Source organism: Dipodomys spectabilis, unplaced genomic scaffold (assembly GCF_019054845.1).
Source record: "Dipodomys spectabilis isolate Male_0828 unplaced genomic scaffold, ASM1905484v1 ptg000504l, whole genome shotgun sequence".
Lineage (NCBI taxonomy): Eukaryota > Metazoa > Chordata > Mammalia > Rodentia > Heteromyidae > Dipodomys > Dipodomys spectabilis.
The window spans coordinates 1,140,410-1,156,572 of record NW_024871181.1 but is presented as its reverse complement, the minus strand read 5'-3'; the positions used below and the strand labels follow the sequence as shown (position 1 = coordinate 1,156,572).

Sequence of the window (16,163 nt, the reverse complement as noted above, 5' to 3'; positions counted from 1 at the left end):
ACCACATACTGGAGGTGGGCAGGCCTTCAGCTGGCTTTCAAATGAGGTGGGTTGTTATTTAAAAAAAAAAAAAAGCAGGAAAAGGATATACTGCTAGTTTTAGGACAAGAGCCCAGCATGCCCATGGAGGGAGGGAGAGTTAGGTCTTGGTTTACAGCAGGTGTTCTGCATCACAAAACCATCTCTGAACTGAATTTGTACGTGGAAACATTCTGAAGCAAAAAGACAACTAGAAGGTAAACCACTCCATACCAGTTAACACAACAAACATGTGGAGATGAGGCCTAATCTGTGTCAGCTGGGATGATGAGTTATCAACATCCAGCATACAGATGCCCCAGCTTTGAGGTCAGGAATCCCAGATTTGTACAAAGTACTAGGACAACCCAAGTAAGCTCTGAAGAAATGCCCACCACTCTCATGCCCAATCAAAATAGGATGTTCTCTTGGACACGTGCTTTTCAACTCCTCAAAGCACTTTACAAGGTTACTGGGTAAGTGCCCTGGTCCCTGGGTAGCAGCCATGGTCCCACAGCTATGACCCCAGCACAGCTCCAGTGCCTCACAAGGGACAAACAGCCAGAAGGGTGACTGCTGCCACCATCTATCTACCAACCAGTTGGCACATTACCTTATTTTCTTATCTATCTTTTCAGTCCAAATTTGACTCAAGCAATGTAATCCTCTAACTATGAAGCAAAGCAAAACAATTAACATTAGAATAAAGGAGGGAGAAACACTTCTTAAGGCACGCTAGCCCTTAGCAACTTTAAGGGCTCTTTGAACTAAGTACTATGAAAGAGTGAACAAACTTCACAAATGAGAGTCATTTCTTGACAGCTTTTCTTATCAACTTTATCCCTAAACTCTCACTGTGCTGCTGGCAGAGAACCTCTATGACACAGGCTGAGCCCATGCAGGTACACAGATCCATCAGGCAATTCCAAGGCACACCAATCTATGGGTCGCCTTGGTCATGTGATGAGACCCACTGCATGTTCCTGAAGAACTGGCTCCTTCACTTCCCCAGGGAACCACCAGTGAATGTTCCTGATGTCTTCAGCCCTACTACAAAGCACATCAGCTTCAAGAATTCTATGCAGTAATCACCTCACCTCTGTGTTTCATGCCTTCTCTAAGAGGCCACTCCAGTTAGTCCTTATTCTGTCTGCTTTACAACTCTGAAAATTGTAGCTATGAAAGCCCAGGGTCAGGTCAGGCTACATATTCTGGAAAGAGAAGATTTGAAAGCATTTGCAGAAATGCCATTTGATGACAAATGAGAGAGCTTCACAAGAAACTGATCTACAGGCATTATTTGGGAACCAGCAAGAATTCTAGGAATGCACATCAACTCAGGGTAAGTGGCTCAGAAACCTCTAGAAGTCAATGTCACAAACTTAACTAAGGCCACATCTTTCTATCTGTCCCTGAGAACAGTTCTCAATGTGGGAAGAGCATGGAATAAGGCAGAAAAGTCAGCTCAAATCTGAGATGAGTCATTAAACTCACTACTGGTGAAAAGGCACTAACAAACAACCTGCCCTGGTCACCACAGGCCTAAAAGAGTTGGGGGGGAGGGGGGAATGGGGAGCTGGGAAAAAGGGGTCCCTTCCTATAGCTCTAAGCACTCTCTCTTCTCTTCACCTTTGGAACCTGGCTCACTGATCAATCACCCCATGGCTAGAGGCAGGGAAGGGAAGACCATAAGGCATTTATAGAAATACAGTGTTTTTTTTTTTTTTTACCAACATGGCAAGTGCTTAAAATTCAAACTATTAGTGAGAGAAAGCATCAATATTAAAAGTACCAGTTTATTATTGCTAACTATGTGGAAATCATAGCTACTACCCAAGACCAGTTTGCTAATGACCTCACTCACATTCCACCTCAACCGAAGACATGATCTATGATCAGGAAATAATACAAGTGACTGAGATAATATCCAAGATATAAACCAAGTGTGAGAAACCTTGTCTTTTCACATGGGGTATTTTCAAGGGCTTTCCCATGGATTCAAACTCAAAGAAATGGTACCACTTTTTGAGTCCTTGGTCTGAAATAACAAGTATTTATTTATTCATCTCTACAAGAGTCAAAGCAGTAACCATTCATGCCTAGAGCTTGTCAAAATCTTGCAGGAGAAGAGTTAAACCAGAACACCATTTCCTGCACCATCCTTACCTCCCCCGAGCTCCGGGCTTACCTGAAGTCCTTCAGCTCGTGCCTGGCACTGCTGTCCTCACTCCTGTTCTCACTCAGATCCGCAGCAGCTGCCAGCTGAAGGCTTCGGGTAATCGGGCCCCCACTCCGTTCTCTAGATTTTACATTGAACCGGTCTGTTCTCTTCTTACTTGTCAGAGCAGACTTACTCTGCAAAACAGCTTTGCTTTTCTGTACCCTCACATGCAGGGTCCGGGACGGTTTGCTTGAGAGCTGAGCAGAATGGTTCTTGGCCACAGCTTTGGATTTCCTGCCCTCCATGTGGGTCATTTTGGCCATTCTTACAGGGCTGGAGTTTCTTAAAGAGGAGTTTGTTTTTTTGGCCTTGACCGAAGCTGCAAACTTGACATTCTGCTTGGACCTGAAGGACGAGGAGGGCAATGCGACTTGTCCAGGACCTGAGCTGCGAGCTCTGGTCTTGCCCAGAGGTGCCTGCGTGCTCTGCATCTTGATCTCAGCATCTGCGGTCCGCCGGCGGTGGCTGCTGCTGTGATTCTTCTCCCCGCTTGCAGGAGAGGGGTGGCCACTTTTCTTGGAGGAGTGAGAAACTTTTCTTTTGGAAGGAGAAAGGGGCTTTTTGGGGCAGCTGAAAGCGGCATGCTTGTTCAGGCTGCCAATGTACGTGAACTCCCTGTTGCAGTAAGGGCAGATGTGTGAGGACGACTCCGCAGCATTTCTCAAGTCAGCCTTCTGCTTGGCAGATTTGTTTTTTTGAAGGATTGCTTTCTGGACAAGTTGATTTTTTTTCTTCAAGGCATTTAATTTCAGCTTGTTTGGTGACATTTTGCTGAGCTCCACACTGAAGTTCAGTCTTTTGGGCTGCCCCATTCTTCTGAAAGCATTTTTCCCAGGGCCGTCTGAAACTACCACTCCATTTTTGGGCTGCACAGTTTGTTTCAAAGGTACCGGGTTTTTCTTGGGGGTGTACCTCTTCTTGTCGCTGGCAGAGGCACATGCCAGGATGTGTTTGTGCAACTCAGGCATGTTGTCAACGCCTTTCCCGCATTTTGTGCAGCGGATGGCCGTGGTGAAAGTCTGCGGAATATTGTGGGTAGTAAAGTTTGTAGCTGTCACCCCAATACCCATGGGGTTTCGGTGATGGTACTGAAATGGAGGTGGCTTAAAGCTTGGGTAATGCTGATTCAGACCCAATCGAACATCTGGATCTTTTGTCTTTATTCCAGAAGCCATTATTTTTATGGTGGTGTAAAGCTCCTCAGAGGAATCATTTAATTCCTCTTCTTCTTTTGAAGGTTCCAGAGCATCTTCCGGCAAGCCCTGCATATGCTCCATGTGGGCCTTGCTGGGGTCTGTAAAGTTCTGGGGCCTTAAGGTCCCGCTTTCAAACTCATGGTGTGTACACACTTGGTCTGGGTGGAGATCTCGCTGGTGTTGCTGTAAATTGCACAAAAAAGCAAATTCTTTTTTACATACCGAACACACAAAGATATTCCCAACTCCATGAAGCATAAAGCGATGCTCTGATAAATCAGTTTTATCCTTAAAAAGCTGGACACAAAATTCACATTTGAAGGGCCATTCTTCAGCATGAATAGATAAATGCTTGGTTAGATCTTTAATGGAAAGAAAAGGTGATTCACAGACATTGCAAATGAAGTTTTTGCTGAATGTTTCCTGAATAACATCCTGTTCAACTGCAGGCTGGGGCTCTTCCCTGGGCTTCACACTTTCAGTCTCTAACTCCTCCTGTTTCAAAGTTATTGAAGGGAGAACAGCCTCCAGATTGTCCCCAGAGGAAACTACTGATGACACTGCTGACAGAGGGGGTGGTGAAGGGGAGGAGGAGGCAGGGGAAGACGAGAATGAGGAGGAGGAGGAAGAGGAAGCAGAGGAGGCAGAGGAGGAAGAAAGCTTAGGAGGTCCAGGTGAAGCAGCAGACACAAGTGGCTCCACAGGAGGAATGGGAGAGGGGGAAGGAGACACTGTTGGGGACAGAATTGGAAGGGGAGACTGGGCAGTGGCATTTGAGAGTGGAGAGGGACATGGGCGAGGAGAAGCATCGCAAGAGGGGGTAGGAAGAGGAACAGTAGGCAGCAGAGGAGGGGGCGGAGTGGCAACAGTTAACACAGGAGGGCAGGGTGGAGGGGAAGTGGGGTCCGTGGGGACCAAGAGAGGAGGCAGCTGAGAAGAAGACAGGGAAGTGGTCTGCAGGGTGGGTGATGAAGGACAAGCTTCAGGTGGGGACTCAACAGCAGGGGCAGAGAAGCTGGAGTCAGGACCCAGGTCAGGGTCTGGCTGGGCACCTAGGGATTTACAAGGACTCGGGCTCCTGGCCATGTCAGGAGCAGCTTCCCCGGGCACATCGATGCCATTGTACTCATTAAGCAGGACTTTCTGCAGCATGCATGTGGTTGGTTTCTTTTTCTTTCCAGAACTACAGGCTGGCGGTGCCAAATGGTTTTCTTTGAGTTCCTTGCCCTCGAGGTCAAGACAAGGCTTTTTATGCACACTGAGATCTAAGACAGCCTCCCACTGGACTGGGGTCTTGCCTGTGCCTTCCGTCTTCTGCTTGACGCCACTGGACAAATCCAGGGGCTGCTGGTTGCACACATTGCTGAAAGTGGAAGAGGCTGCCCACTCTTTTGATACTTTGTATTCTTCAAAGCAAGGAGGGCTCCCAGCTTCTCTCTCATCTCTTCCAGACAAACTCCAGGCAGGCGAGTCACCACGGCTTTCTAACCTGGGCTTCTTGGAAGATAGAACTGTGTCTGTCCATACCATCTTCCCATCGCTTGGCTTACCAAAGTCCCGAAGGGCAGGGCTGTGCTGCGGAGAGCTGGGTGGGGAGCTGGTCCGCCTCTTAAATCTACTGGAGGTCCCCGGTAACATGGATGCTGGCGTAGACACACACACAGGACCTAACTTAGGGATCTCAGTGGCTGAAACCCCTGCAGGAGGAGTCAGCTTGTCCTGGGTTTGGAGAAGCTGCTTGAGCTTTGATGACAAATACACACTCTTTTCTTTATGGAAAGACACTGCCTCAGTCGTTGCTACACTAAGAGGCAGAGTTAAGGAGCATGGCGGGGCCCCAGGCTCAGAATCCATTTCCGTTTTAATCTTGGGGAGCACTGGTGGACTGGCAGTCCTCCGTTTCTTGGACTCACAGTTTGTGCTGCTGGGAGGCTCCTTTGGAAGATCATCGGTTACTGGAACAGGGGCAGTCTTTATATTTTGAGTAATCTCTACCGTAACTGGAGTGAGAAGACAATTTATGCCATACAAGTCTGCTGAATTAGACTCCATCTCGATCACATCACAGTTACTAGTGCTGCTGTTGGTCTGAATCTTACCATCAATGTAGTAATTTAAGTTTTCAGAGATATTGCTAGAAATGTCCATGATGTATACATCATCGGCCTCTCCTTCCTCCTCTGGCTCGGTGCTTGGAACGTAGACATTCTGGGTAGGCTGGGCCTGTTCTGCCGGGGGCTGTGGCTCTTCTACAAAGCCTCCTTTCCGCCGGACACCTTTGGGAATCAGGTGGCGTTCATGAACTCTGCGTTGATGCCGTCTCATATTTGTATGAGTTCCAAAAACCTTCTTACAGTATTTGCATGGATGAAGTTCTTTCACTTCCCCATTCTCCTCTACAACGGACGAATTTACTGTTTCCTGGGAGGCATTCTCTGAGTTCAAGGTCAAACAGTCTTGCCCAAGTAGAGGATTTGACTCATCTTTAGGAAGAGCTTTTTCTCCAGAAACTCTGCCATCAGCCAGCTCTTCTGGTGGCTGTAGTATCAGGCTAGGTTTTCGTTTTAACCCTGCTTCATGGCGACGCTCGTGCCGCCTCCTGTTAATTTGTGTGCCAAATGCCTTCCCACAGTATTTGCACTTGAAAGCATGATTGACTGTAGACATGTGGATATGCATGTGACGCTCCAGTCCCTGCTTGGTTGTAAACTTCCTTTCACAATGCTGACAAGGAAACATGAAAGTGTCAAGCACATCTCCATTGGCCGCCTCCTCAGTTCTGGGGACTTTGGTAAGGGGTGGCACTTCCTCAGAGTCTTCAGAAGGTTCTTTTGAAATGGTTTTTGGTTCTTCTAACAAATCCTCTAGCTTCTCATCACACCGTATTTCTGGTTCTTTCTCAGAGCTTTCATTTGGCATGTCGGCTTCTTCTTCCCCATCTTCTTCCAGCTCATCATCCTCACCATCATCCTCCTCTTCCTCTTCCTCCTCCTCCTCTTCCACTTCCTCCACATCATCGATCTCACAATCTGTGGCTTGTTTCCCACCTGGCTCTGGTTGTGGCTCACTGGCAGGGAGAGGGCCAGCCAGCTCTGGAGGCAGGTCCTGACTGCCCACCTCTGGGATAAGAGCTGGCTCTTCAGGCACCGAAGCCAAAGGCCTCTCTTCCTCTTCTTCAGGACCTAGAAGATCCAAGGAAGCAGAATCAGAGGTGAAGGCAAAACTAGGTGTTAAGCGTAATTCCTCTGATTCTAGCTACTTCTCACCTAAAATGCCTGAGAATATAATGAACAATAACTTCTACTTTATGCAGTTCATCTATAAACCTTTCTTCCACTCACTGTACAAATCTGTATAGAGTATCTATTTTGTATCAGGCAACATTCTGGGCACACAGACATGGTGGACATTCTTTTCTGTATCAGATCACACACAAGTATCTTTCTTTTCGGAAATTGTAAACAGTAATATTCAGTAGTCAATATTACATTTAAAGAGACTATTTGTAAATTCCATTCCTCATCATGCACAGAAACTATTAAACTCATCACCAGGTTAGATTCTTGATAGCATGGATAGAGCAGATGATCCTCTCTCCCATTCCTGTATAAAACTATGTATTCAGAAACTAGACCACTTTCTAGGGCACATTATTAGAAGTTCCTCAGTCACAAAATTGAATCAAATTCTTAAGCAGGTCACTTCTAAGTTTCTATGCTCAGCCCCATCTGGGACAGACAGCTAGGCTGCAGGGGTCTCTAATAAGATGACAAGAGCCGGGCGACAGTGCTCATGCCTGTAATCCTAGCTACTCAGTAGGCTGAGATCTGAGGATTGTGGTTTGAAGCCACAGGAAGGTCCGTGAGACTCTTCCAATTAGCCAACAAAGACCAGAAGTGGTACTGTGGCTCAAAGTGGTGGCAGAGCACTAGCCTAACACTCAGGGACAGCAGCCAGGCCCTGAGTTCAAGCCCTACAACTGACCCCCCCCCCCCCCCAAACAACCTAAGAAGCCATGCAAAGATCAAGGAAAACAGTAAACATACAAGCTCTGAGTCAAAAGGTTGTGAGACAGGTTCAAGGAAGGACTGGGAAAGGAGCAGAAGAGGCTAGAATGGTAACCAGGGGCCTAGTTACCTCTACCTGCTAACACAAGTCATCACAAGCTGGCCTTAACACCTTGTGTCAATAGGGATCTACCAGAAGAATCTAACAGACAAGTAAAATGACTGTAGTCAAGAGAATCGTGTTGGCTGCCATGAGGAAGAAGAACAACTAGAGGTGGCCATGGGAGGAGGCAGGCAACAAGAAGAACAGTGTGAATTCCAGAAGGGCAGGGTGGTGACATGCTGTTGAAGAGTGGGGAAAGGTGGTGCAAGTAGTCAGAATGTGGACATAGACTTTGGACATGAAACTGATGACACTTGCTGACACACTGGCCATGTGAGCTACTGGAACCAAGCAAGGACTGAACAAAAACCTACAGTAATCCTGCTTACCACACCAAAGGGCTGCAGGACAAGCAGATGTGGTCTATGTACTCATGAATGCGGTGGAGGTGGGCAGAGGACCAAAAAGGAATAGCTGCTGCAAACTCTGAAAACAAGTTCAGTATCATCCCAGCCCTCTTGCTACGTCCTTGGAATACAGGCCTCACTTTTTTGCTAGTACTTGTAGCCCACCACTACACTGACTAGTAATGAGGCTCTTGTTTCTAAATAGAACCAGCTTTCTCTCCCCTAGACAAATTTCAGAAATTCTAAGAGCTTTCCACAAACTGGGAAACTCATTCAATTTCAAATTAGGTCTCTTCTCAAATGTATTTTCAACAAATACCTAGAATATTGTTTCAATTATCAACACAAAAAGACAAAAAAAATGTACTTCTAGGATTCAGGAATCACTTCCTAAAGTTCATTTTCGATCACTATCTGTGACTTACTCAGATTAAAAAAGAGACTCTGAGAGATTGCTTTTCCCTATGATTGGCAACAACCCAATTTAAAACTGTCAGAAGTTATAGGAACCTAAATATGCACAGTTCCAGTAACTCTAATGCCCACACCAAGGCATGTCTACACACTTGATGTGGTGTGCTGAGACCTAAACATAAAGAGATGTGAGGGGAACACAAAGCGTAGTCTCAATCATTTGCTTATCATGTAAACTGTTTGCTGAGAAGAATGTAAAGAATCCAGGGGACCCCCAACTACACTGTTCAGGACCAACCTCATTCTGATCAGACACATCTCCCTAATTTTTGTATCAATAGACTCAATATAGTGGTTCAATTGCAGCAAGCAAACTGCTTCACTGATTCAATACCTGCCTCTAAGAATTATTACATTATCAAAGGTCTAGAATATTAATGCTCAAAGGGACTAAAAGAACATTTTGTAGAGACATACAGAGATAAAAATAACAAAAGACGCTTTTCCACCCTCGGCCTCAGACCCTGAAGCCGCCGTGATGTTGATGCCCAAGAAAAACCGGATTGCCATTTATGAACTCTTTTTTAAGGAGGGGGTTACGGTGGCCAAGAAGGATGTCCACATGCCCAAGCACCCAGAACTGGCAGACAAGAATGTGCCCAACCTTCATGTCATGAAGGCTATGCAGTCTCTCAAGTCTCAGGGCTACGTGAAGGAAGGGTTTGCCTGGAGGCATTTTTATTGGTACCTAAGCAATGAGGGTATCCAGTATCTCCACCTGCCTCCCGAGATTGTGCCTGCTACTTTGTGATGCAGCCCACCTGAGACTGGAAGGCCTCAGACAAAAGGTGTGGAGGGAGAGTGGCCTGCAAGACTCACAAGCTGACAGACACCTACAGACGGAGTGCTGTGCCCCCTGGTGCTGGCAAGAAAGCCAAGGCTGGGGCTGGTTCAGCAACTGAATTGCAGTTTAGAGGTGGATTTGGTCATGAATGTGGTCAGCCACCCCAGTAAAGATGGAGATTGTTTTGTGTTGAATAAACTTGTAGCCAGGAAAACAAAAACAAAAACAAAAACTTGCACTGTTTTATAAATGTCAAGTGTTTGATATTTTAAGCATTTATTTGAAGTATAAAGCATACGTTAAAGTGGACAAATTATAAAGTATATATAGCAAGGTAATTTTTATAAAATAAACGTGCCCATTTAGCCAGTGCACAGATCAGCAGTAGAACACTGCCAGTGTCCTGGAAGCCTCAGCCTTTCCTAGTCAGTCCTGCCTTCTGTCACCACAGATTTGTGTTGATAGCTGCACACTTCACTTTCTTTGGAAATGCAATCAAATAGGTTGTTTCATTTTATTTCAACAAGAGAATAAGTTCATGTTTAATGAAGATGCTCTTGGGTGATTTCTTGAAAGGTAAGATGTGGAAGATTTGGGTCACCATATTAAATGTAGGCAGTTTTGTTGGTTTGCTGTTTGATTCCTATATAGCTCTTGGACAATTCTCAGAAGAACAAGATAAGGCAACAACTAACTGGTTGTACATACCCAAATCAGACAAGTCCTGCATCATGAGCTTACCTTCCTCAGAGTCTCTCATATTTGCACAGCTGGAATCTGGATCACTGGCTTTCAGCTGTATGTCGTGGGCTTTATTTCCTTTGTTTTTATTTTCCTGGGATTTTTTCTTCCCTGCAACACAACATTTATTTATTTGCTCACTCAGTTGTTATCACTCTGAATTCTGGAAGGAGATGATTATTAACCCAATCATGGTACATTGTGTATTTGTAGGAAATTATTATCATTTTGGATTCCAAAAGAAAAGAATGGATGATGAATATATTTTTAAGCCAAGTCTTGGGAATTCGTTTCCTTCATAGTTACAGTACCCATCAAGTTAATAATCCTATACAAGTAACAGACACACAAGAGCATATTGGAGAAAAACAATATAGTATAACTTGGGAGCCCTTTTGGTTAAGACATAACTATTACTGTCAAAGCACAATAAGAGAAGAGATTCCACAGAATTGTAAGGGATATGCACGCACACCGGTCAAGTATCAAACACAGGGTAATTATGAATAAATCACACGGGTCAGCATGTCTCTCAAAGGGCCCTATGGTTTTGACTAAGTCCAGCACAGTTCAGCATTTCACTAATGGTTGGAGGGATGAAGTTCAGGAAATACTAACTGCAGCATTTCAAGTCATTTCATACTTTAGGAACTGAGAAAATAAACTGAGGTCCAGAGAGAATGCAGTAAGGACATGAATTCATTACAGGCAGGTTCCAAAGCATAGGCATAACCCACAACTGCTACTCCGCCTTTGGCATATTTTTCCCTCCAAGAGCTGTTGTTCCTCTGTCTCAAGATGTAAGCAGATTCATACATCTTTCCTGGAACACTTCCTTTTCTCTAACTACTCTCCTCCACAGACCCCTACTGACACAATTGTCCCCCTTTTAGAAACAAGCCACTTTTATCACTGCATTAGCAAAATGAAAAACAAGAACCCATTTATAACTCCTGGAACATATGGAAAATTATATTCTCTACAACAGAGAATCATTAGAGGAACATGTCAAAAACAGATGACATAAAATAGCACCATCAAAAAAATAATAATTAGGACTGAGCCACATGCTGGTGGCTCATGCCTGTAATCTGTAGCTACTCAGGAGGCTGAGATCTGAGGATTACAGTTCAAAGCCAGACAAAACAGGAAAAGTGTATGAGACTCTTATCTCCAATTAACCACAAGAAAGAAAGAAAGAAAAAGAAAGAGAGAAAGAAAGAGAGAGAGAGAGAGAGAGAGAGAGAGAGAGAGAGAGAAAGAAAGAGAGAAAGGGGGGGGAGGGTGGGTGGGCTGGAAAGGTGGCTCAGTGGTAGAGTGCTTGCCTTGCATGCATGAGGCCCTGGGTTCAATTCCTCAGCACCACATAAACAGAACAAGCCAGAAGTGGTGCTGTAGCTCAAGTGGTAGAGCGCTAGCCTTGAGCTGAAGAGCTGAGGGACAGCACCCAGGCCCAGAGTTCAGGTCCCATGACCGACCAAAAAAAAAGAAAGAAAAAGAAAAGAAACCCAAAAAAAAAAGAAAAGAAAGAAAGCTGTAAGTGGAATTGTGCCTCAAGTGGCAGAGCACTAGCCTTGAGTGAAAAAGGAAGGGGTCAGTATGCCTAGGCCCTGAGTCCAAGCCCTAATATTAGCACACACACAACAAAGTTTTTAGTTTGGTTAGCTTCTGTCCCATCCTGTACCCTAAAACTACAGTATGTAAGGTTTCCCTGTAATTCCTATTAATAAGCCTGTTTTTGTCCACAGGTAGTCACTACAGCTTGGGTACACAAGCACACGCTTCACTAAAGCCACATCTGGTGCAAACAGGAAGGGGCACAGTGGAGGGCAATGGATACAGACTATTTCATGGCCCTGCATGGAGATAGGCATCCATCTGTTTAGATGAGAACCTCCCTTTGCCAAACTAGCAGCACTTAGCCTAAATCTGATGGCAAAAGAGGCTGTGGAAGGAGCCACTTGCATTGATGGGAAATCTGGGTTGTCTCTTGTTAACCAGCTTACTTGTCCCTACTATGACACATGCCCTTCCTGTGTGAGGCCATATTAGATTACTGATACCAAATACAGTGTTATCACCCACGCACATGCCAACAGAAATGACTATCTGCCTACACAGAATAACCTAATGCTCTTGGCACCACTGCTGTCTGAGAAAAGCCACGCTTCTTTCTTAACTGTGAAGCACCCTGGCCCAGCCCTTGACATGCTTCATTCAAAAGTTACATTGAGATGTTTTTCCCTGAATGAAAAGCCACAAAAATCTTCTAAGGCATCAGAACTACCATATGTCCCAAAGCAAATGGAAGAATGTGACCTTTTCTCACCGGCCACTTACATTCTATAGTGTATGAGATTTTAAGATAAACTAAAATAGAGAGGTATGGTCTAAACATAAATCTTATAGATTTATAAGTCCACGCTGTAAAATTTTGTTGTGATGTAGTCCCTTACAGAGACAATGCAAAGATTTCCTGCAATTCACTGTTGTGAAAAACCGAGTTAGCACTTCACATGCAAACAAAATCACACTGGCACTTAAGTACAGTACTGAATAAATGAAATTTGAATGCTTCCATTACAATGAAGCAAAAAACAACTTTACTAATACTGTTCACTAAAAAGTAACAAAATGTTAACTACATAACTATTTTTAAAGCGCATTTTATTCTTTCCTGCTTAAAAGAATATTAGAAGACATAGCTCAAACCAATGTCCATTTTTTGGACTCCCCAAACCTAATCCATGAGAAGTTTCCCTTTTACCTCAGCAAAGATGTTTGCATAAAAGTCATGACCATTGAAGTATAACCCACTGTGTAGAGATCAGAAGCCACTTGTACCCTACACAGATAGCTACAGTATATCCAGGTATCCTGACTACATCATGTAAATTTGGATTAGGCTATTATAGATTAATTCTTTGTTGTGGGCGGAGAATGATATGCAACACTGCTGTATTAACCCACAAATCAACAGTGGCCCTACCCCCCTCCAATGTGATGCCCACGTATCAAGACATGGCCAATGTCCCTTGGGGAAGAATTTCTACCTGTTAAGAGCTAAGGGGCGGGGGGGGGGGGGGGGGGGGAGGGTGCTGGGAAGGTGGCTCAATGGTAGAGTGCTTGCCTTGCATGCCTGAGGCCCTGGGTTCGATTCCTCGGCACCACATAAGCAAAAAGAAAAAAGGCAGAAGTGGCGCTGTGGCTCAAGTGGTAGAGCACTAGCCTTGAGCTGAAGAGCTGAGGGACAGCGCCCAGGCCCAGAGTTCAGGGCCCACGACCGGACCCAAAAAAAAAGAGCTACCGGGTTAGCCCAATATACTGTGTGATGGAAAACACTGACGACATGTAAGACTGTAGTGCGTGTATATATATTAAAAATTATAGTTGAGCACCTGAATAACACTGAGAAACCACTTGTAAAAATGAAGGAATGAAACAGGTAGATTTATCACCAAAGTACTTTGGCAGACAATGACAACTATGTATCATGGTCCTATGGCTCGTTCACTAAACCCGGATTTGCCTATCACATCAAACAGTTGTCTCATTCCACCAGAACCATCTCTCAAGACACCAGAGATGAAGGCACTCCGAAAACCGTCTGCCCTATTGGCTATTTTGTGGGAGATACCACAATGCCGAGGAGCCAGTAGTATTAATCAGGTTAGAACCAGAGTCCTGCTCACACTTATGCCTAGGGTCATGATACCCAACAGTGCAAGGACAGACAGAAGAATCTGCTACATTTCCTCAATCAGGAAACGTCTTCCCTGATACTTGTACTCTATGTCATCAAATTAAAAGAAAAAAAAAATGGACAGGACACTGCCAAAGGGGATGGGGGCTTGTGAGTTTCCATCTTCCAGGCAAGAGGAGTGGCTGGCACGTGGCAAGTACACGAGTGCACTTACCATCGGGGTCCTGCAGAGTCCTGCATGGCGCTACTGCCAGCTGGCTGCTCCACTTGGTCTAGACAAGAAAGATACAGGAATGAAACACAGGAAGTGAAATGGCAATGAAAACAAAGAACAGCATGAAGGACAGGACAAACGACGTTATGTACAGAAGGAAAGGCAATGGGGAAGGAAGGAAAGCAGCAGTTATCTACCACAGCAAGACCTCCACACAAAATCCCTGCATACTTAGCTGCTGATGCCAAGATCAATGAAGCAGATTCAATCTCAGGCGGATCAGCATTCATATTTAATCTGATGCCCATACTACTGTGGACCACTCTGTTAGAAGACCTCAAAGTTCCAATTTATCCTCCTCTCCTTTCACAGAGTAAACACTCCTGGACTAGAGAGGAGAGTGACCTGCCTGAGGTCCCTTGACTGTCATTAGCTCAGGGGCCACAATTAAAACTCAAAGACAGTAACACCAGAAGTGCTCTTTCTGCTACAGTTATTTCTTAAGAGCAACAATGGCAATAAGCATACTTTTATTCTTTAGCGAACACACTTTACACCTATTGTTTCACTTGGCAAACAAAAAACAAAGTCATAAAAACTGAACACAGTTCAGTGGCTCAGGTTTATAATCCCAACTACTTAGGAGGTGATCAGGAAGATATGGCTGCAGGCCAACACTGACAAACAAGGTAGCAAGAAACATCTAAACTAACAAACAAGCTAGGTATATTAGTACACATCTATAATCCCAGCTACACAAGAGGCATAAGTAGGAGGTTCACAGTCTTGGCAAGTCCCAGGCAAAAACACAAGACCCTAAGTGAAAATGACTAAAGCAATGAGGGTTGTGGCATGGCTCAAGGGGTAGCTAGAGAGCCTGCCTACAAAGTGTGCAACCCCAAAGTTAAATCTTAGTACAGATAAATAAAACTGTAAATAAGTTATATAACAACTTCTACTGCATTTGTAAAGGAACACAATCAAATTGTAATTCAGTTTTTTCCTTTTCAGTTTTTGACTTTAACAAGATCCGTCAAGCCCAGAAGCCTGATCTGAAAGGTCTGCCTGGCACTGAACAATCTCAGTGTGTGAGCTTTTACTCTGTAGTAAAGTAAAAGCCATACCAGTGCTTCGACATCCTTAGACAATGGACAGTCAGCTTTACACTGGGAGTTGCAAAATCAAAACTGCCTAAAGCAGCACATGAGTAATTTAACCCAGTCTGGACTATGTTCTACTATGCTAATAAACTAGACAAATACAAGGAAATTCTAGAGAATAATGTTTCATTTAAAAAAAATGCTCAGGCAGCAAAGAGGATGCAGAATTCCAGAAGGTTTGCTCAAGTTACATTAAAAATTCATCACAGCAGTAAAGGCTCATGCATTTAGCAATTTCAATAATAGATGTGTAGGTGTGCTGTATCCTTAGTCATAAGCTAACAGCAGTATAAAAATCAACTGAACTCCAGAGCCCAGAAGCCAGGCCACCAGTCTTTCTTGAGCTTTCCCCTCTTATTTACATTCACAGTTGATTCCAAATCAGTCAAGACCGAATTAAGAGTTCCACAGTTGTGGCATGGAAGGTCACTGAAGGACAGGACAACCCTGGACAGAATCAACTCCCTAAAGGTGACCTGCTCCTACTACCTCCTTCCTGTCCTCACCACCCACCCAGCCCTTCCTCCCCACAACTCGACTTCCATGCTCACCATTCCAGTGCAAGTCTACCAACTTCAGAATGCCAAGTCTAGGTGCCTGGGTTTCTCCTTGCTATGTTGATAGTGTGACATACCGACCTATCTTCTCTTTCCTACAATTCTCCCCAGCCCTGTGATGCTGCCCTGAAGCTTGGCACAAACTTTCTTTTCTTCCTGCCCTTAGCAGGAGGGCCCTGGTGGCCCATCTGAGGGCTGGAACCATGCTTTCACACTAGGCTTTAATGAACGAAAACAGCTATACTAAGGGTAGAAAGGCTTAGGGAACACACAGATATGAGATCATGAGGTGAGAGAGAAAAGAAACAGAAGGCCATGGAGTAGGGGAGACTTGAAGATCATCCTGGTCAGCTTCCCAAAGCTCATAAACACAGCTCTGAGACTTCATGTGATTCCATGACCCACCTCAAACCTCCCACCCAGTCAGCAGTGACACAGACTTCAACTCCCATCCAAATCTACCACTCTGACCTTTGTGTTCCAGTAGGACTGGTAGTGACACATTCTGGGTTGTAATTTCACTCCTAAAAAACAACCTAACAATGTCATCTGCCTCTCTGGCAAACGTGATAAATTCA

At 44.7% G+C, this 16,163-nt stretch overlaps 1 protein-coding gene and 1 pseudogene across 4 annotated transcripts in view; one reads left to right on the top strand and one right to left on the bottom strand.

Moving 5' to 3' along the window:
• The window catches only part of Prdm2 (PR/SET domain 2), a 99,616-nt gene that overhangs the window by 22,952 nt on the left and 60,501 nt on the right, over nt 1-16,163 (bottom strand). For 3 of the 4 annotated variants that reach the window (XM_042669670.1, XM_042669671.1, XM_042669672.1), the window contains 2 exons: nt 9,952-10,062; nt 2,207-6,617 (listed from right to left, as the gene is read on the bottom strand). The exons of the other annotated variant lie outside the window; for it this stretch is intronic. In XM_042669670.1, the coding sequence (XP_042525604.1) occupies nt 2,207-6,617; nt 9,952-10,062 (4,522 nt within the window). The remainder of the gene's footprint in view (nt 1-2,206; nt 6,618-9,951; nt 10,063-16,163) is intronic. 4 annotated transcript variants of the gene reach the window in all.
• LOC122099106 lies at nt 8,873-9,419 on the top strand (annotated as a pseudogene).